Raw genomic sequence first — 22,350 nt, forward strand, 5'->3', positions numbered from 1 at the left:
TGACAAGCAAGATAAAGTTAGACAATAAAAATGACCAACAACCATTTTTCATATGCTGACAGTTTCAATGAGAAGTTAATGAGCCTCAATAGGGTCTCATTTGGCACAAAAGCCCATATATCACCGGACCATTTTCAATTAAAATGGCTCGTAGTAAACAGAGCAGCACGCTGTCGCTGTCCATACCGTAGAAGCTGAGTGAAAGCACAACCTTTGTATCTCATGATCCAAAGGAGTTGGTGCCACTTGGGGTGGCAAATACTACCAGTATGCACCACAGGCAGTATCCGACATGGGCGGAAAGCTGAGTGTACATCCTCCTGTTGTGTTTCATAGAGATTCTTCCTATTTATATTCATATCACATCGATGTTTCATTTCACATTCATATTTTACCAAACAATATCTCTATCACACAGGCTACGGTACCCTCTTAATATAATGTCACATATTAAAAAAAGCTAACACGGTTTAATTTGCTATCATTTAGAGATAGAATGCTTCTAACAAAAACCATTGTTAGCATTTGCCCCCCTAGGTGGTACAGATACCTTATATTTTGACAAAACCAAGTGTATGTATATCAGAACTATGCCTGTATAAAGTATGGTTATGTCCATCTTACTGGTAGGAACATCCTGGTTACACCAGCCCACAGGGGATTATTGTGTCTGTCGTGCAGGGAGGGGCTGGGTGGAGAGGGAGGGGCTGGGTGGTGAGGGGAGGGTGGGGAGGGGCTGGGTGGGGAGGGTGGGGCTGGGTGGGGAGGGGAGAGTGGGGAGGGGCTGGGTGGGGGGTGGGAGGGGTGGGGCTGGGTGGGGAGGGGCTGGTCACCCCGTAGTGCCCTTATAAAACTCAACGTTTAACCTACTCACGCCGGCTTGTGCCCGCCCTCACAGTCGGGCATATTTGCGGAATACACCACGCCGCCGTTGACCCTGGCCATTGACCGAGCAACCCAACGTTCCTACCAGCTCCCTCCGCAGGAATGTGTTTAACTATACTATTCTCGTTATGCTTGTTTGCCTGGGAAATCCTCACTGAAGAGCAATATTCTGTTTTAAGAGGGTCTTGCAAAGTTTTTGCAGAACGGGGTTTGATGTTGCTATGTATGCCAATTTTTCAGAATTCTGATGTGTTGGCCAATAGCAGTTACAATGTATTTTTTTTAGCTATGGGAGGAAACTGGAGAACCTGGAAGAAACCCATGCAGAGCAGGTAAAGAACATACAAACTCATCTCAGAGAGGCACCCGAGTAGGGGAATCAAACCCAGGCCCTTCTTGCTCCGAGTTACCCGTGCGACGCTAGATCCCACCTACTCTTTGGTTTTTTCGGTAAAGTCACGTAGGTTGAAAAACAGGAAAACAAATTAATTAAATCACGACGTTTCGGAGGCAAAACAAGCCTCCGTCTTCAGTTGGAACCGTCACAGCAAAAATTACTGTAACAGGAGAAGGGAGCTCCAAGAGACACGACCTTCAAAACTGATTAAGGGAAAGGGAAGAGGAGCCATCCTGGCTCCTAGTTAAGGGAAAGGGATTTAATTTACTTGTTTTCCTGTTTTTAACCTACGTGACTTTACCGAAAAAACCAAAGAGTATGGTTCCTTGCAGTCACGAAAGCTTCAAATCTAGAATTAGATCCCACCTGCCAGCCTGGGCGTTCTGCTTGCCCTCCCCCCACAGCAGCAATGAGAGGCCGCGATCCGTGGAGGCCACACGAGCAAGAATGTCGGCCACGTGCAGCAGCGTCGATTCTTTGTTGGCACCACTCTGTGCACAGTCGCAAGAGACAGAACACGCCCTGTCATGAGGCGACACGCTCGTACGTCTAACGCACAGTCGGCTAATGTAGTTGTATCAACTATACAAGTTTCAGTGAATCGCTTCTCTTCAGGTACGGGGATTTTAATACACACTTAGAAACTTAATTTAGCTAGCAAGGTCAACATGAAATGCATTTTGGTGTGGAGCGATGGTGCAGTGGTTTGCGCACTGCACTTTGAAGCTTGTAACCTGAGTTATATTCGTTGCCACGGATAACATCAGTGTCATGTGATATCTGAAACCGGTCCTTGGTTACTTTCCTTCACCAACCAGCACTGACCAGCGTGGTGAAGTATGGTCAAACAACTTACTGACTGGCATACATTATGCATGACTTTTATCCAGGAGTAGATTGATAATGTGTTAAAGGCAGTTACTAAGTCTAAGCAATATTTTTTGCTATTAAATTGAACGCATTCAGCCTTATAAGTATTCGAAAAGCCAGGCATTAATTCTAAAATTGCAAAAAGCTACGTATAATCCAGCAGTTTAATTTTTACGACCGCAAATCGACGAGTGAATGAGAAAAAACACATTTGTCCTTTGACTTACACTGTTTGCATATTCCTGTTATAGGTAAAAAAAAACGTCCATAATGAAAGGGTTTCAGATAAGTAAAAATCCACTGTACTGTGAAATTAAACTGACAAATGTGAATCACATTCTCCTAAAAACCGTAGCTTTTTTAACATGCATAGAAATTCTGCATGCTGCGGTGCAACTGCTGACCTGGCTTTATTCACAGACCAACAGTGTTGCCGTTCCAAATCTTTCACTTTACTAGAGCATGACAGCCAGCTTAGATGTACACTAAATCATTAAACTCAACACGAAACTGCACAACTGTGGACAATGCCAACGACAATGGCAACAGTGGCCGTGACACACGGAAACTTGGTACACCACCCAAAAGCAAACATCACTCGCGGAAGGAAAAGCTGCTTGCAAAGAGTTTGCCACGCTCGAGCCTTTCAGCGCCATTATTCATTTGTGGGTATGTGCGAGCGTGTAAATGGAAGTGAAGTCAAAGTTCATATTCTTGGGTTTTTCGGTAAAGTCACGTAGGTAAAAAATAAAAATAAAATAAAAATCACGACGTTTCAGAGGCAACACAAGCCTCTGTCTTCAGGTGGAACCGTCACAGCACGCTCGCTGTATGCCATGTTCGAGCCTTTAATTTACTTGATACAGCGAGCGTGCTGTGACGGTTCCACCTGAAGACGGAGGCTTGTGTTGCCTCCGAAACGTCGTGATTTTAATTTTATTTTTATTTTTTACCGAAAATATGAATCCTTGCAGTCACGAAAGCTTCAAATCTAGAAGTCAAAGTTCAGGCTCACCATTCTGCCTTCCAGGCAGGCGGAGATCGGCAGTGTAAGGGCGTGCACCACGGCGTCATTGTAGAGGCAATCGGTGGCACTCTCCTTGCCCTCGCACAGCATTCTCAGGACCCCAAGCGCCAGCGTGCCAGGGTCATACACGTCTGCATGGCGGTAAACACCACACACGCCATCGCTTTGCTCATCCCGAGGATATTATTGATTCGTTCGACGCACTATGAATCTATAATAAACAGCTCCTTGTGAAAGGGTTGCGCTTTAAAATACGGAGTTTTTGTTTGCCAAGTTAAATTTGAGCGGTCATGTCGATCGTTCGGCAAAGAAAGTTGCACTGCTCTGCTGAGTGACGTATCATGTTATGCTTGAAAAAGTAATGAACATCACGGGTGGGTCGGTTGATTTCTGACCAGAACGTGTTCCCGACTGTTTCTTGAATTGCCTGGGTGCTCCGCCATGCATGCACATGAGCTCGACACACAGCACCATCACGTCTGACAGGGAAACTGGTTCTGCAGAATAAAAAAAACATAAACACACAGAGGCGCACGGCCAAGCAAGCATCTTTCATTTTAAAATCCGAAATACATTGTCATCTGTCTAACCCGTCAAAATATCAAACGCACTCTTATCACACCAACACATTCCAGCGTGAAAGAAATAAACATATTCTCAAGCAGTATCACCCTCACAACAACGGCTTTCCTGGGTTAACAATAGAAGGGTAACTAAGCCTCAATGTAGCTATTAATATCTATACTTAAGCTCATGATACATGCAATGAATCGCATTTGTAAGAATCAATACTTTTAAGATTTGTGTATGTCGTGTCAAATATGGTTACTTTATCCAAACAGCCATGAAAGGCTGCTACATTGACCACACTGTAAATAAAAACGATCAATGCTTGAACTGAATAACAAACCCTCAATCTTTACATCTCTATGTACGAAGCATGCACTCTAAAATTATTGTAATGTTTTATATCGAGATGTATACACGAAAGGACTTAATTTTAGATTTGAAGTTTTCGTGACTGCAAGGTAAAAAATATGAAATAAATTAAAATAAATTCACCTTAATTTATTTTACATTTTTTAACTACGTGACTTTACCGGAAAAACCAAAAAGTAAGAAAGGACTTGTTAACAATCGAACCAGACATGAGGACAATAACAAACAAAATGGAAGAAGGCTGAAGAGTACAAAAATAAGCATGGACACGTTTGGAATTCTACTGAGCGACACGAAGAGTAACACATGGTTATTCTTTGGTTCTTTCGGGTAAAGTCACGTAGGTATAAAATTAAATAAATGAAATCACGACGTTTCGGGCGCAACACAAGCGTCCGTCATCAGGTGGGACAACCACAGCAAGAAACAACTGCTGAAGTGGCTATATAGCCTCGTGTTACGGCAGCCATTCTGCACACTTCAGCAGTTGTTTCTTGCTGTGGTTGTCCCACCTGATGATGGACGCTTGTGTTGTGCCCGAAACGTCGTGATTTCATTTATTTTAAACCTACAGTCTGTTATGGGTATACGGGGGATCTTTATATTTTTCCATCTAGCAGTGAATAGAAAATGGCTGATGTCGATGAAAGAACTTGAATACATTTGACATTTCATTATTTTGAATCACAAAATGATTCAATGGTTCCACTGCCGACAATGGCAATTCTCCGGCAACGCTTTACCCACCTTTGCGATTTGCAATGATGAGCGGGAAAAGTTTGCGTCCATGGGCGTACATCAGCAGCCGTCCCAGCATGCACAGCGAGTGCACAAAGTGCAGGTACAGCAGCTCGGCCCGCGTGTATGTTGTTCTTCGCCCGCTATCTGTGTGCACAGAACACAACGTGCAGTTGGTGGCGGATTTAACGACACATTTACATTTAAGCGATCTAACCCCCCCAAAAAAAACTATATTATGGGTGCAGGTCTTCAAGAATTATTATAATTACCACATCACACAGAAAGTTCCTTGTTCTCATCAGACGTCGAAAAGTAACCAGGGTTGAACCAGGAGAGTGCTTGGATGAGCGACCACCATGCCTAACAGGTTGTCATAAGGCTGTGGGGCTACGTGGTGGGCAGCAGAGAGCAGTGCAAAATTCTAGACTCACATGTCTATGCTCCCCCACCTTCACCAACCTGCACTGACCAGCATGATGATGTATGTAAGTAGGGTCAACTAACCTTCACGATAAACCGTGGGGAGGCCCTCGTCCAGCAAAGATTGACAAAGGGTCTGTACAAAGAAACCTGCTACATCATATGTGTCCAACCATAATTGCCAACTCCTTGATATTAAACAATCAGTGGTATGGTGAGGAAGGAATTTCAGATGCACTAGTATAGAATCTTGAATTGTTTGGAGCATATACAGTCACATATTTTATTAATTTGTGCTATTTTCTTGGCTGCAAATGTGTGAAAAATATAGCCGAATATTTTTAGTCATTGTGTTTAGACATTTGTTTTCACTTTCTGTTTTCAATGTTTTTTTTATTCCTTTACTGTACATTATTTGTTTTCACCCCCAGGGCTCACTTGCGAAATACTATTGTCTCACTGGGCTCTCACCTCGATATAAATAACATTGATGTACAACATGCAAATATGTAAGTATTTATTCTTGTCATAATTGGTCCAACACATTTTAACATTGTGAGGGATCTTTACATATTAAAAGCATGCAGAAGATCTAATGGAATAACTTACCAGTGCCTGAATTTGAATAGTCAACACGTTATACAATGTCAATTTTGATGTACAGAGTAACTTAATGCAACTGCATTGCAAGATGAATCATGTTCTATATTTACAACAACAAAAAAACACAATTACTTCATTAAATAAAAACACAAAGTAACATTACCCTCTTCTGGCAAACTATACCCATCTGCAGGCTGGGTCATGTAACCCGCATTCCCAGCATGCTCAAGCAGCTTGTGTGGCCAGATAGAGGGGGCTAAATGGGCATGGCACAGGCTAGGTTGACCAATGTGTTAAAAAGAATTTGGAGCCGATTGGATTTGCCGATGACTAACACCAGCAAGTGTCAAGATCAGTCGTTGTGGTGGAGGCTCATGAAGGATACTTCTAGGCAGCTGGAGGCATTTGCCCTCCAGCAACAACAAAGGGTGGATGAGCAACGCTCATAATGAGTGGAGCGCAGGGTGGCTAAAACACTTCAAGTTCGCACAGTGGGTTGGACAGGTGGTGCATCTGCCAGTAATTTCAGGTCAGCTAATCCATGGCACCTGGATATGTTCCATGACCTCCTGTAAGCAAGCCTTTGACACTTCACGTTGCCTCAATGTGCACCTAGCCTGGTACAAATGCCGTGGTGACGTCACCGTCACTTAGTGGCGAATGGAAATTGTTGTTGTGTAGGCACAGTTGCTACTGGAAGTCCCCTCAGGCAATAGAATGGTTGAGATGTGACTTAAGGTGCTTGGAGGTGCTGAGGCCTTTAAGTTCCCAATACATTCAAATCCTTGAATCCTTTAAACAATGTCCATGTAGAATCCAACAGGCTTAGATGTACTGCCCAAACAAATTTAATATGAACTATTCCTGAATGACAAATGGCATAAATCCAGAGAGCAACCTGAATTCAACTATTGTCGCAAAGGAATATATCTCAGCACAGATATTATGGATGTCACGGGAATAACTAATTTTTTTTCCAGCTCCTCTCTAGAGGTAGATTAACTGCCAATAATGTCAATGACACGTTTGGTCTCTTGACACCACTGTTACATGTTTTAGTGCACAAAATCACGGAGTTCAACAGATATATAAATCACCTGTGCAGAAATCCTAAAATCAACAAATTAAATTAATTCACTAATTAACGTACAGGATGGAGTTGCTAAGAATTGATGTATATTGCTTTGCTGGGAATGATTCACAACTCAATTTTAGTGGCCCTAGATGCCTAAATTCTAACACTGCTTTCCCAAGTCACTCATGTGCAGATTTACTTAAGATTCTTTACAATGAAGATTAATTAATCACGTCACAGTATAGCTCTGTAAGACTTCAGAAACAATAGAATCACCACTAGTTTGTAGGGGTGGGTGGCTTCATGATGGATAGTTTTTGTACAGGAACATGGCACTATCCCTGTATCACTAACCATCTTCCACTGCATCACGAGCACAGTGGTACTGTGCAGATCATCTATATAACTGAAAACGATTCACTGCTCAATAGTTATAAGACCAACATTCCGAGGGGAGTAGTGCAGTGGTTTGCGCAATAAGCTGCGAACCCAGTAACCTGAGTAAAATTTTGCAAAAATTAATAACATCAGTGGCGAGTTATATATGAACTGGTCATGGGCCGATTAATTCACCAATCAGCAATGACCAGCATGGTGAAGAGGCCTTCATCCAGCAGTGGATTGACAAGGGGCTGTAAATTAAATATTATGTTACGAGTCCTATAGAATGGTAGCAATCTTTCCATTCGATGAGAATGATGGCATCAATGAAGCACACTATTAAAAAATAATGACCGTACTGACAAAAGATAATGAATGAATACATTAACAAGGGAATGAATGACAGCAACTTAAAGGTTAGTAGTCTCGGTGAACAACTGCTCATGCATTTATGAACTGGATGATGAAGAAGGGGATGAAGGGATGAGAGGATGAAGGGATAAGGCAATGGCAGAATTGTGAAATTAAGGGATGAAGGCGTGACAGTCTGACAGCGATCCGCAGGATGAAGGAATCGAACATTGGATGGATATGATGGCACTCACGAATGGTCTGCTGCTGTAGGCTTGCTCTCATCTCCTCCGTCCCATCCTGGCAGCTCTGCAATGCCTGCCTGTAGCTGTAACACTGCTGCACAGCATCCTTAATCTGTCCACACCAAATCATAACATCAATGTACTCCAGCATAACACAATCCTGTATTCCACAATGTACAGCCATTTTTTGTCAATCAACTGCTGGATGATGGCCTCCCCCACACTGTGCAGGTCATGGGGGTTATTTGATGACACTTCAACACGCTGGTCAGTGAGGGCGGGCAGCATAAACATTATACTTTTATTTTTTTCAGGTGGAACCTGATGACCTGATGACGGAGACTTGTGTTGCCTCCAAACGTCGTGATTTTTATTATTTTATTTTTATTAATTTTTATTTCCTTTTTTTACCTATGTGACTTTACCGAACAAACTAAGAGTATGAATGCTTGCAGTCACGAAAGCTTCAAATCTAGAAGCATAAACATTGGAGCATAGTACAGTACAACAATCCGTTTTAATACAGTGTCTTCTCCTGGCCACACTGGAGCCCCGGCAGATACCCATGTAAATTAGCATCTACATTTGCACAGGAATATGAAGACTGACAATTTGGTCCACGTTTTTAACTTAAGCCATCTGCGAAAGGACTGAGAACTTACCAGTGAGATGTATTTGGTCTCCAACAGCCGAAGTACCACTGTCCTGCTGTAGTAGCCATGCTATGGAACCAAAACAATGCATGCATGTTCAGTCCACAACTTGATTTGCAAGTTGTGCAATGTCCCTCAATATCCCACCTCCGTCAGTTATAAATACGCTATAAGATTCCTGAGCTGGATATTTTTATTATTAGTTTTGAATACCTATTTTTCTGGACTATATTTATATCCAGAAACGGTAATGAAAATATCTCAATCGTGAAATTATGCTGCAATTGTTATTTCTTTTCAAAAAGGGAAACAGAAGTGATATTAATAATCAAAGACCAATCAGCCCCCTCTTGCACATATATACATATTGTTCACAACAATCTGAGGGAACTGGAAAGTGGAACATTTAGAGTCAAACGAAACGTATGTGCATGCTGGATTTAGGAAACTTTTCTCTTCCATCGACCACGTGCATACTATAAATAAGATTCTGGAAATGACCAGTGGATATCACATTGACTCTTACTTGGTTGGGAAGAACAACAGCAGTAAAACATTGAACATGCCTCACCATCCAGAGTTTGAACCAGGCTGCTTTCGGGTCCAATAATGACAGCAGGCAAATGGGATGGATGATGTTGTGAGTGGTGTCCTCTCTCTGTGGGCGGTCTGATGAGCAGGCGAGGAATGACAGAGTGCTTTCCACAATCTCCTCCATTAACCTGAATGGGACAAGCACAATCCAGTGCAGGCATCACTCATCAGCTGTCATTCATGCAGGACGCACTGTACCCATGAACAAGTCACCCAAAATATGCTCCATCTCGTCAGATCTCAAAAGCAAAGCAGGACTGAAGCCTGAATATCTCTTGGTTGAAAAACCACTGCATAAAAGGTGCTAGAAATTAAGGGGCAACATGGTAGGCAGCAGAGGATATTGAGGAAAAATCCATTGTTGTAAGTACTATGCTTCTATATCTATGCTCGTCATCTTCACCAACTCATGCTGACCATCGTGATGAAGTATGGTCAAATAAACCCAATGGTGTGCAGAGGTCGCCATCCAGTAGCGGATTGACAAAAGGGCAAAACAATTACATAAAACTTGTACCCTGTATTCCACTTCTCCAAAAGGACTCCAATTTGTTCTGCGCAGGAACGAAAAATCCACCAGTGTTTATGGGCCTGTAATAAGCCCAGTATTTAGTTAAAACTCTGCGATGAGAGGCTAAATAAGTGTGTACACTTTTTTGAATCGATAAAACAATTCCAAAATAGTTTTTGCAACAAAACTCGCATCACATTTTTGGTCATTTGCGAGGCATATGTGCGTACTTTTCAGGTGAACGGATCCAAAACGATGGCACCTCTTTTTGAAAGTCATTCAGCAATCGTATCTGCAAAGTTTCAAATGAACAGGCAAAACAACACAATATTTTACATATTAAACGTATGAATTCAACTAATACTAAGTGGAAATAGTTGTGCTGAACCTCAATATATGCTCGTTATCTGTCATTGTTTGAGAACTATCAATGACAACTAAATTAACTTGTGTAATATGCAAAATATGACCACTGTGAGCTGATATAATTTTAATGAAAGTGTGGACCACCTTGCTCATCTACTTGGGGTGCCACGGTGGCAGGATGTTAACTACCTCGCCTGGTATGCAGGAGGTCGTGGGTTCGATCCTGACCCTGACGCCTGTTTATTTGGTGTTGGCATGTTCTTCCCATGGTGGCCGCGTGGATTTTCATGCCGGTTCTCCAGTTTTTCCCTCCACATTTAGAAAAATTTGTTTTGAGTATTTGGCTGCTATAAATTTCCACAATCGGCCACTTCATTGAGTTATCATTTGTGGCCAGGTAGCTTCTGAAAAAGAGATACATTGCTCAGTGGGCCTTACCTGATAAAAACGTTTACTTAATTTTAATGGGAATGGAACATCATGCTGTACCTTAGATATATTATTGATTCACCCATCCACAGTTTGATGAACTGTCACCATTTCGGGTTGAAAACTTTATTTGCAAATAGATTTTTGTTCCCTTGAAATGAGTGTGCACTCTGCACTGATGTGAATCTTTGCAATTCGTGAGGGTACAGTTCAGAATACCCGTATATGAATTTGAAATAATTGTTTTATACGCACAATTAGATACATGCACGAGTGAGAGTAAGAATCTATTTTAATCAATACATTGATTAATGTTGTATCCACACTATAACTGCTTGCTCTACCGAGCCCAATAATGTTCACTGTGTAACCAACTGAAACTAAATTGTCGATTTGTAACAAGATAAATAGGCACACGTCTCCTCCATGTATCCGTCTCGCCATGTGACAAAATTAAAGTGTTGTTTGTACAAGCCATTAGCCGCACGACCTTTTTGGCAGTGCATCATTTCAGCAGCGATGATTTATAAAATCTGTGGACCGAATTTGACATATGGTGTCTCATTATCAGTCAGGCTTGCTTTAAAACAAAAACAAGCATTGATTAATAAAAGCAAGCCATGAATCAAGCACACCTGATTCTGCAGATGAGGCAGGATATTTCGAAACCGGTCCAGTTTGTTGGTATTGAATAAATGCTGCTGAATTGTGCACAAAAAACGTTGTGCTGCTGATGGGTTGTGTAAGAAATATTTGTAAATTTTTTATGTGGATAGACAGATTTGTAAATGACGAAGACATATTGTCTGCTTATTATTATTTTGTTGAATTCTAGTCCTGCACTGCCATCTCCTGGCCATGCAATTCTTACACTTACGATAAATGTACGGAATGGTGCGTGTAATAATTATTTAAAAGTATGCCACATATATGCAAAGGATATTTACATTCAAGCTAAATAAGCATTTGGAAATGTACAAATTGGACAAAAAAGCACGATACAAAACTGTGATGAAATGAGATAAAAAAGACAATTTCTGTTTATCTTTCTTCTCTCAGTGCAAGATGAGAATTTCTCTTTACCATTTCTCTACCGCTTCTTGAACTACGGTCACATTTAGACGCCATATCAATCCGAATTGTAATTGATTATTCATTGGACGGCAGGACGACCCTGAATTGTGGCAACGTTGAATCGCAATGAGGTGAGCTGTTACACACCGAGTTATGAATGCGTGAAATGTACACCTGCTCAAATGCATTATGTTTTCGATTTAAAGCTTTCGTGACTGCAAGGATTCATCTTCTTGGTTCTTTCGGTAAAGTCACGTAGAAGGGAAGTAATAAAATAATAAAAATAAAACATAATAAAATAATTCTCACGACGTTTTGGCCACAACGCAAGCAGCCGTCCTCAGGTGAAGACCAGGTCTGTCGGGAAGACAGCGTCTTCACCTGAGGACGGCTGCTTGCGTTGTGGCCGAAACGTCGTGAGAATTATTTTATTATGTTTTATTTTTTATTATTTTATTACTTCCCTTCTACGTGACTTTACCGAAAGAACCAAGAAGATGCATTATGTTTTGTCGCAGATTTTAAATCACGCAGCAAATACAGCATGATTGAACATTGTGTAGTCGATTTTTGCAGCTATGCATTACATTTTGAAACTAAAATGTTTATTTGTAGAACCGGTCACGTAGAACGTAATGTACTGTATACAGTACGCTAGGGTATCATCCATTTCGATTGGAACAATTCACTGGCACGCCCAATCCACAGCAATTCCAGAAATTGTAATTCAAGATCACAATTCCATTCAATAATAAATTATTAACATTGTGGTAAATTGTAGCATCACTAGTGGCTGCAGGGGTGACGTGAGCCTATTAAATGCCATGCAGATTCTGAAGCATGCAATTCCATGACTGTATCATGAGCTTTAGTAGAATCAATGCATAACTCCCCAATAGTGTGCATATAATCTAAAAATCTTCATAAGAATATGGAGGCATGTGCAAATTTAACTACCAGAGCAACGTTCCAGGTCACATTATATATTTATTGTAGTATCATAAGACGCAATTATTTTCCCCGCCTTTCAGAAAATGCACTCACCGACAAAGTTAAGTTTATTCACAAAGCCCCCATATCCCATGTGTATGTATATTGAATTTCTTTCGCGCCGTACGTACCCACCGAGCAAATTGACAAAGGGCTGTACATGTTTTCATGGTGACTTGTCTAAACATGTTGTTTTAAGGTGTAGAAAGTCAGAATAGATTTCTGTACCTTCCTTTTGACCTTTCACTGATTTTCCAGTGGGGCCATAAAAACACCTTGCCACCTTCAATACTGTTGAGACTTAAACTAAAATGTTCTTCACCGAACCAGTTCAATAAGCACCTTCAATATATTTTAAATCTGTTCTTCTTTCCAAAGACACTAACCCAGTTTTCCTTAGCAACTGTTTCCGCTATTCTATCTTCAAACCTTCTCATGATTTATCAACATGAATCCTGGCTTGACGCGTAATTTTTTTGTTGATTATTTCTCTTGCTCATGGCACCACCAAGATACTTTATTTTATGTAAATTATCTATTTAGAAAGCGGCAACTCCTGACATTCCTAAAAAAGATCACAAAAACCTCAACCCAATCATCAATAACACCGCTTTAAAATGAAAAATCTATAATAGTTGACGTTTTGGGCAATGGTCCTTCTTCATAGTACAAAAATAATAATTGGTTCTTAAATTAATGAAGTAGTGCTCTCACATCAAAGCCAAATATAACCCAGGTACGAAACATGAGGTGGTAGGTGGCCAGCACCACACCCGGCCGCCTTTGTCTCCCTAGTGGCGATGTTTACACATCGCACCAGGTACTCATTTGAGGCTCAGTCGACCTAGGGGAGGCCCGGGATCAGTTCAGATATTTGTCACTGGTGTCGGCCGTGAGCGGGAATCGAACTCGGGTCGCTGGGTTTCTAGCATAGGGCACTGACCATTACACCACTGCTCTCGCATCTCACATTGTGTGTCAGTCAACAAAAACATTTTATGATGGAATCAGATCAAAAGCTATTCACCTTCATGCTGATTCAGTCCTTTTTCCAATGTCACTCTATTTCATCTCAGTTTTCTCCATTTGCTTGTTCTCATGATAATTCTAAAGCCAGTACGAATCTGAAGTATCTCGCAAAAATTCTACACACGACTCTACCCGTATTAATGGTCCTCACCATAAGAAAAGAGTTTCCTTACAAAATTGCCATACAAAATATTTTTTTTATACATCATATACCATACTGCTCAAAACAGCATGTCCTATCATTCCAGTGAACAATTGTGAGTTATAGTAGAGTACATTGAGTTATGCAAAGAAAATATTATTTGGCAAAATACAGGACACTGTATCTATTTTAAAACAGTATATTAGACGTGACTATATATGAATATGCACGTTTTTTAAAAGTATACTCTTTACATGTTCACAAGTGGGCATGATGGAGGGGTATGTACCTTCTTAAGCAGATGTTCCGTGTTAGCATTGGTAACGTCCAACCCACCAGAAAAGCTGCCAAGACTGCCCATCTGGGAATGAAACTCATTCTCCAAGTGTTCCGCTGCACAAAACATGATTTAAGAAAAAAAACTCAGTGAGCAGTTGTCTCCGAGGCAATTCGTTGCCCACGTCCCTCGAACCATTAAAATGTGATCTCGTCATGATGTAAAAATGTTATTGCGCAGCTTACCCAGGCTGGTATAGATTTCCTTGGTGACGTGCGGTGAAGAGGCGGTGAACATTTTTGCGTGCAAACGCAAGCTCTTGTCCTGAGCCAAGAAGGAGAAAACAAACCGATATGTGCCACTACATTTGCTTATTTATTCCAATCTATGAGTTTGACAAAGGCTAATATGACAACAAAAAGCAAATATTGCTTGACATTCATACACTCTGACAACCACTTTGTTTGTGCAAGTGATACATTACAAAGAACAAAACTCTACGAGCCCATTTAGGTGGCAAGGAAATATCAAAATGCAAGCTGGTCAACGACACCTGGATATAAACGTCACGTACGTATTTTACACGTGTATTTTTTTTACTAAAACCCTATATTAGACCTATATATGTTAGCTTTTAAGAAATAATAAAAACCCACATTCACTTGTGTTCTTTCACATCAGCCAGCTTAATACAAATTGGGTGTTTGCATACGAAGTATATTAACTTTCAACCCTGTAAATACACTTATGCATAGAAAGCCTCCCCACACTTTCCCATGTCAGTCATGAGGGCTGTCTGAACCATACTTGGCCACACTGTTCAGTATATAGGTTTGTGAAGGGCGCAGTCAGTTCAGGTATCGCTTGTCAATGATGTTAGCTGTCGCCCAGGAATCAAACTCAGGTCATCAAGTTCATAGCACAGTACTAACCACAGTGGCACAGCTGTTTGTACAACATCAAAAACTAAACAACGAATACAAAATCCACGAAAGTAATTCAGCAAACAACTACACTGTGAATCTTGCATTTACCTTCACTTTGTGGGCAGCAAAAATAAACGTGCGTTAACATCGTAGTGACAACAAATTAATTAGGCTCACACTCAGAGTGGGGTCAGCATCTCCGAGAGCATCCATGAGTCCCTTGCGCAGTGAGCTCCAGCTCTCACTGGCCAGAACGTCCGACGGGGGCAGCGAGTACAGGGCATGAAGTGCGTCCCTGCGCACCTGCACGCAGCACCGGCCAAGCATCATGACAGGTTTCACGATAATACATCTTTGCCTGGCCAAGAAGGCCTCCCCTGATTCAATCGGAGCAAACAGGCAAGTCTGGTAACCACTTGGGATGTTTTCAATTTCTATTTTTTGAATTTTTAGTGTAGAGCACAGACTGGCTTAATAAAAGCAACATGGACATAAAATACAATAAATTATATTTAAAAAAGTGAAGTCAAATGGAAAATACACTCTCAAAATAACTTTTGAAAAGCTATGCGACAACATATAAACAAAGGCAGTGATTTTACGGTGTAGTTATATTTTTATGTGAAAGGTATTTTCTAAATATATGCATTGATATTGGATAAATCCAGCATCCCATACACAAATGTGAAGGAATGTTTTTTTGTTACGTTAGGCAATGAAACAGATGCATTACTGTTTCAAATGATGGAAGCACCGTGGCTGATAAAGCACTTTAGTTAAACACAGTCCTAAAAGGTAAGACTGACTCCAAGCAGAAGACTTTCCCAGGGAATGGACAGCGCACCTCGAGTGGCTGCCTTGAGTCCAAGTTCTCAGCAATCCTGTAGAATTGCTCCTGATTCATGAACATGAATGCTCCCTGTACAAACAAAGTACAGATATTAGAGTGTGGACGTTCACAAAACCTCTGGTAAACACCTTACCTGGAATGCTCAATTAACTTTTCACTTTAAGCTTACCATACTTTTCCAACCACCTTCTCTTGTAGTGGTAAACTATTGTCTTTGACTAGTCCTGTGCAGACTGTTCTGTACACTCCAGCTGCTTAAGCGAGTTTCAGCTGCTGATCAGTGGTGGCTATGCATGCGTGGAATCCAGCACTGTGGCGGCAATGGTTGGTGGATCGCACAAATTTATTGAAACTCCCTTCCCGTGGGTGTCGAGGTGCCATACCTTGAATCGCCAGTAGAATGCAGTACAGGAAGTGGACTAAAAGCAATCTGTTTCCATCTGTACGGAGATATGGTTTCCCCCTTGCGTGTGTTAGGTTTCTCGCACTTGTATAATACTCAATAAATGGCGGAAAAGATCATGAAATAAAAACCGAATGCAGGATCCTCTTTAAAAAAGTCCTACGACTCGGTGTGTCTTTACTAGATAAACAATAAGTAAAAGGAAGTAAATCATCTACAGGTAGTCCCCGAGCCTGGGCTCTGCTGGCCCATGGGCACCAGTGTAGTTGCACCGACTGGACACTCGATAGCTTTGCCACTGCCAACCTGGTTGAACGATGAGTCGCTGTCAGAGCTGTTATCAAATGAAAAGCTCTCGCTGTTGCTAGAGCGGCGCACTGAGTCACTTTGCCCTGGCCGCCGGGAGTGCTTTTCCTCCTCCATGCCTCCCAGAAGAACGTCCACAGCCGCCAGTATGCGCACCTTTAGGCTCTGCTCCAGCTCTGCATAACTGTCACAGCCATTCATGCAGTCACACACAAGTTCAATTTAGGCTTGTGCCCAAGACCACAATTGTACGCGACTTTCCCGTTCGTCAATCCGGTGATGGACGAGGGCTTCCCCACTCCGTGTTGGTCGTGGGGGTTAATTAATCAAACTTTGACACGTTGGTCAGTGCGGGTTCGTAAAGGCAAGCAGAATAGTTGTGGGAGTATCGAAATACAGTACAGCAATTGAATTTAATGCACTGTCCTCTACTGACTAATATGAAGCCTAGCCCTTCAGCCACCTATGAAAAGCTGGAGTTCATGTTGGTCATCCATCCGGGCACTATCCAGGTTTAATCTGCTTGGAGTTTGAGATCTGAGATAATTAGGCATATTTTGTGTGATTTGGTCAAAGAAAAAAATATTAAATGAATGCAAATAAGTAAAGTGCTCTTAGAAAGAGTGACGGACCAGTGACATGGCTGTCATGGATAGAGTGTGCTCACGCGTCAGAGTTGGTTACTCGCTGAGCCACCCGCTGCACCAGTGTCTCCTGCTCACTGGACAAGCCGACGCCCGTGCCTACGGAGCTCCTCTCAATCTCGTCATCGATGACCCGGCCAAGAGAGCGCTCCAGCTGAGCTTTGAGCTGCTTCACAAACTCATACCTGCATACAAGCTCAGCAACATCGCAATCCTGACTTAAATCATATGCAGACCGACTATAAATGAGCACACTGGGTGTGGGGTAACTAAGCATGGAACGATATACCCCTCCAATGGTTCTATTGGTAAGATTGAGGATCACAATTATATTCAAATTTTAAAAAAATCAGTATTTTTGTAATGCTCTCGTTGTTATTACTTCCAAATTATTCTTGTCTTAATTCGTCTATTCTATTAGCCTAAATATAGGATTGGCTTCATCAACCCATTGGCAGACATTATATATCAACTGCTGGAACGACGCTTTCGAAAGCCATCACTATATCTCATGGTCTTGCAATAAAAAAATATCAGATTATATGCGCATAATTGCATAAACCGTAAATAAGAATGTATCACATATATGGTTCAATACACTTATCACGAGCATAAGAGTAGATATCAACACATTCATCAAATGCTTAGTTACATTTGGCCTAATATTTATTGCCTGGGTGCTCAATAGTTGAAAAATGTGCAGGAAATAAATAAATACAGCACTTACATGAAATGTATTGAAAACAAATCAGAGCCCATTTAAGCAAATTGTATTTGTAAGGGAGACATGTGAAGCAATCAGGAGTAAAATGACTCTCATTCCAGAATTTGTTTTTATATACAAATCACTTTTTATTTCATAAATAAAATTAACAAAATTAATCTAGAAAAAGGTACACGGATTCTTATGAAAGAATGTGGCAAAACAAGTCAACTGCTTATTGATTGCTAAACCACTTTGTGAAAGCATACATAATCTTTGTTAAGGGGTTATTGCGAATTTCTTCACCGTAAAATCGAGCAGTCATCTATCATGGCTGCACTATTTACAGATTAATTTATTCACGAATTAATATTTAACTCTCACACATAACTGAACAAAATTATCCAGCAAAGTAAAACAATGAATCTGTATGGGACAATTTTATGAACTTTTGCAATGGTTAATCTTTATTTAATATATTTTGTTCTAATAAATATATGGACATAATTTACTTTCTAACTCAGAATTACAGTTTCTGAAATACTGCACATCATACGGTTGTATGTAGGTACTTTTAAGAGGCAAAGCAATCTATTACGCGTTGGCATATATTGGTATTATGCAGAGATAATAAACGATATCATACTTTAAGATTACAATTTCTTAATGATTCGGAAACCATGTTAATGGCTGTGGAACAATATGCTCGTATTCATCCTGGAAACCACTTAGGCACTGTGCAAAAATGACCATGAGGGTTAATTACAAAACTCTATTTGTAGTAATGATTCAACATTATATTTCATAGCTTCGCTTATGAGCATGTTAAACGATTTCCATCCACTCTTAGATGAAGGCCGCCCCACACTATGCAGATAGTAGGGATTATTTGACCGTGCCTCATTATATTGGTCAGTGCAGAACAACTGCACGGTACATTCGATTTTCCTCCACGACTCTATGCTGCTCACCACATAGCCGCTGCAGCCCAATGACGACAACCTGTTTGTACATGGCAGCCATTAATCCACACACTTTAGGCTCGAAGCTGCTCAGTTTCTGAGAATCGAATAGGTTCCATGCACAATCCAGGTGTTTAGGTCGAATATATGAAAATAAAAAGCTGTGTGCTGATGGTCAACATCAGCGATATCGATTGCATGCCTTAAAATCTCCTCCGCACAAGGTCTCCCTGTCTCGGGACCAGGCTCACTTGTGGAAGTTGTCATCGGTCTCCTCCAGGCGGAGCAGGGCATCTGTGGTTCGCATGCCGGTCCGTGCGTCTAGCCCCCAGAGAAGCTCCCTCAGTGAGGAGACCATGTCTTCATCGCTCTCTGCTGCGTGCTCCATGTTGCTCGGGTAGGTATCTGTCGTGACAAACACATACACAGAAGCATTATTTATGACCTGATGAGGAACCATTGAGTTCTATGCTACCTCATTTACACTTGTGCCATGGTTTAATTCCGGCTCAGAACGGTACATGCCAGTGGAAAATCCACCCATATCATGTAGACCCTGCACTGGCTCGACTGTGTAAAATGGATATTTGAGCTGGGCACATAACTAGAATGATGACCGATGGTCAATAACAGTGGCAGCCAAGAGGTAACACGCCCGAGAGGATACCCCCTGTGGATATGGATCAATTCAATAATCTCAAATGCATTAAGTAGATCAATTGCTACAGGGCTGTGAGAGATGGTGAGATTGGGAAGCTTTTCATCCAGCAGTCGATTAAATTCTCACATACAGTTTAAGTTTGACGTTCAAGTTTATTTTGATATGTTACATGGATGATGCCGTCTAGCTAGTTTTCCGGTTATTTTACAACAAAAATCTGGGTGCATGAGCACTGCATGAACAAAACCATTAATATTGCAGAGAACGGGTACAGGGTTTCTTAACGAATATTGCACGACGAGGTATTTAACGGTCGTAAACCAACACACACGGGAGTAAAAAAAAAATCCAGTGCAAATGTGAGAGCTAGAGGGGCCAGAAAAAGTTAGGTATATATTTTAAGCAGTATATTTTAGTCTAACAGGAAACAGCAAGATATATAGCAATATGTTCAGGAGCTGAAAGACAATGTCAAGGTCTGCTAGCCACGAGACAGCTTCAGGAGAACGTTCGTGTAGTGTTACTGTTCCTCCTCCATTGTGTATATATTGAACTTCTTTCGCACCGTACGTAGCCAACCGCGCTAATCGTAGGTGCGGGGGAAGGACAACAAACTAAACGCAACAAGCAGGGATGCAGACTACAGTCGTTGACGGGCCAGACTTTGGATTGCTTGGCCACAATCGCATGACTGAAGCTTGTCTTTAATTCTCCGTTTATGAAGGCGATGTTCTGATGTGGTTGATAGTTTCCACCAGTGTCTTCGATGAATGTCAAAGCCGGGAGGTGCAATGACATCTGGGTCTTGAAAGGAGGTTATTACTAGCCTTTTGCCCGTCCAAGGACGGGTGTATTTCAGTAAATCTGAAACTTGCAAGCGAAAAGCAGACTGCGACGTGATATTCATTGCATCAATTCGTGTGGAATTTGTAAGGGCGCGGTGACACAGACTTATTTCATTTAAAGGTTATAATCCCTTGTTCATCATGACGTCCTTTTTACTTCGATGTCTCAACAGCGTTACACGTGACGTGAGAGTTCTGCCTTTGTAGTGAGGGTTGTAAGTTGACGCTGAGGAGGGAGGAGGAGGCGCCTCGCCCCATGTGGAGTGACGTAACCTGTTTATGATTATTAATGAGGGGGGCTAGCCGACGTGGAGTGACGTCACGCACGGGACACACAGACATTCTTGGCTCATTATAATCGAATTCTGGGAGTCCGCGTTGCCCCCAACTCCTTTCGCCTGCGTTCTTGAAAGATCTGCTTTGAGATTCTAGGATGGTTGACAGCAGCTGTCCGATCCCAGGCGGGGGGTCTTGGTTTGAGGTGCATGTTGTCGTTGGCAAGAAAGCAGGGGATTCATGAAATGTGTTGGAACTTCTTTGGTAGTCAAACGGGCTAATCGGGAGATGCGGGGGAAGGACAAAGACGAGACAAAGATCCCCCGTATCGTCCTAACAGACTGTTCGCGAGCACCCATGAAGGCCGGCACGGCACGCAAAGAGGTGGGTGGCCAGCACCCACGCCCGACCGCCTTTGTCTCCCCTAGCAACGATGTTTACTACACACCGCACCAGGAATTCATTTGAGGCTGAGTCCACCTAGGGGAAGCCCACGACCGGTTCAGATAATCGTCACCGGTGTCGGCCGTGAGCGGGAATCGAACTCGGGGCAGCCGGGTTCGTAGCGCGGCGTAGCGCTAACCGCTGCACCACCGCTCCCCATCAAGGAGGTTCACGAACCGAACAAGCAGTTCTGAAAAAAATGAGTTTTCAAGCTAGAAATTAGTTTTCAACCTAGAAATTAGTTTTCAAGCTAGAAATTAGTTTTCAAGCTAGAAATTAGTTTTCAAGCTAAATAATTCGTTTTCAAGCTAGAAATTAGTTTTCAAGCTAGAAATTAGTTAGAAATTAGTTTTCAAGCTAGAAATTAGTTAGAAATTTGTTTTCAAGCTAGAAATTAGTTTTCAAGCTAGAAATTAGTTTTCAAGCTAAATAATTAGTTTTCAAGATAAATAATTAGTTTTCAAGCTAGAAATTAGTTTTCAAGCTAGAAATTAGTTTTCAAGATAAATAATTAGTTTTCAAGCTAGAAATTAGTTTTCAAGCTAGAAATTAGATTTCAAGCTAGAAATTAGTTTTCAAGCTAGAAATTAGTTGTCAAGCTAGAAATTAGTTTTCAAGCTAGAAATTAGTTTTCAAGATAGAAATTAGTTTTCAAGCTTTAGTTTAATTAGTTTTAAACCGCTGATAGTTTAACAGACATAATATGCCACAAACGGGCTCTGTATACGGAGTATGCCACATTAGACGTCAAACCAGTACGTTTAATACTCTTGATAACGAGCGCTTGTGTTGCGATAGAAACGTCGTGATATTTTTATTCACTTTAATTTGTATTCTTTTACTATCGACGTAACCATAGCACACAGAGTATGTTTAATAGAACTATTCAGATAATTAAAAACAAACAACGCGATCAGGCGAGAGGCTGGCGTCTCGTTGCCATGCCAACCACTAGGCCATTCGCACCTAGCAACGCCTATGCAGTTTAATCATTTAACGTTGTTATTTTAAGGCAACTATGTTGTTCGCGTATGTATATAAAACCCACGACGTTTTATTTTCTGCTTAATTAAATCGTGAACTGGTGTTGCGTGACCAAGGTTATTTAACACAGGCGGTAAGAGGCAAATGCGTTTGTAACCACGGTTCGGCGCTTGCGTTTATTAACCATTATTACAACATTCTATCGCTTAACCACCTTAGTTGTTTGCCTAGTTTGAGATTTGTACGACGCGGAGCTTACAATGAGGTAGTTGTTATGTTTGTAAACGCGAGCATTCTACGTACTGTACACTTGTGAAAATGGTGAGCGACTCCACGCGAGTCGAAGT

At 41.5% G+C, this 22,350-nt stretch overlaps 1 protein-coding gene across 1 annotated transcript in view; it reads right to left on the reverse strand.

Moving 5' to 3' along the window:
• TBC1D32 (TBC1 domain family member 32) overlaps positions 1–22,350 on the reverse strand; it is a 51,991-nt gene extending 29,641 nt beyond the window's left edge. Inside the window, exons 1-16 of the mRNA XM_078877291.1 lie at positions 22,307–22,350; positions 19,045–19,198; positions 17,152–17,313; positions 16,485–16,668; positions 15,770–15,844; positions 15,103–15,228; positions 14,245–14,323; positions 14,012–14,115; positions 9,923–9,984; positions 9,159–9,309; positions 8,597–8,656; positions 7,944–8,046; positions 4,866–5,003; positions 3,575–3,676; positions 3,168–3,310; positions 1,649–1,773 (exon numbers count right to left, since the gene is read on the reverse strand). Coding sequence (XP_078733417.1) covers positions 1,649–1,773; positions 3,168–3,310; positions 3,575–3,676; positions 4,866–5,003; positions 7,944–8,046; positions 8,597–8,656; positions 9,159–9,309; positions 9,923–9,984; positions 14,012–14,115; positions 14,245–14,323; positions 15,103–15,228; positions 15,770–15,844; positions 16,485–16,668; positions 17,152–17,313; positions 19,045–19,181 — 1,751 coding nt within the window. The 5' untranslated portion in view covers positions 19,182–19,198; positions 22,307–22,350. The remainder of the gene's footprint in view (positions 1–1,648; positions 1,774–3,167; positions 3,311–3,574; positions 3,677–4,865; positions 5,004–7,943; positions 8,047–8,596; positions 8,657–9,158; positions 9,310–9,922; positions 9,985–14,011; positions 14,116–14,244; positions 14,324–15,102; positions 15,229–15,769; positions 15,845–16,484; positions 16,669–17,151; positions 17,314–19,044; positions 19,199–22,306) is intronic.

Source organism: Lampetra fluviatilis, chromosome 47, assembly GCF_964198595.1.
Source record: "Lampetra fluviatilis chromosome 47, kcLamFluv1.1, whole genome shotgun sequence".
NCBI lineage: Eukaryota > Metazoa > Chordata > Hyperoartia > Petromyzontiformes > Petromyzontidae > Lampetra > Lampetra fluviatilis.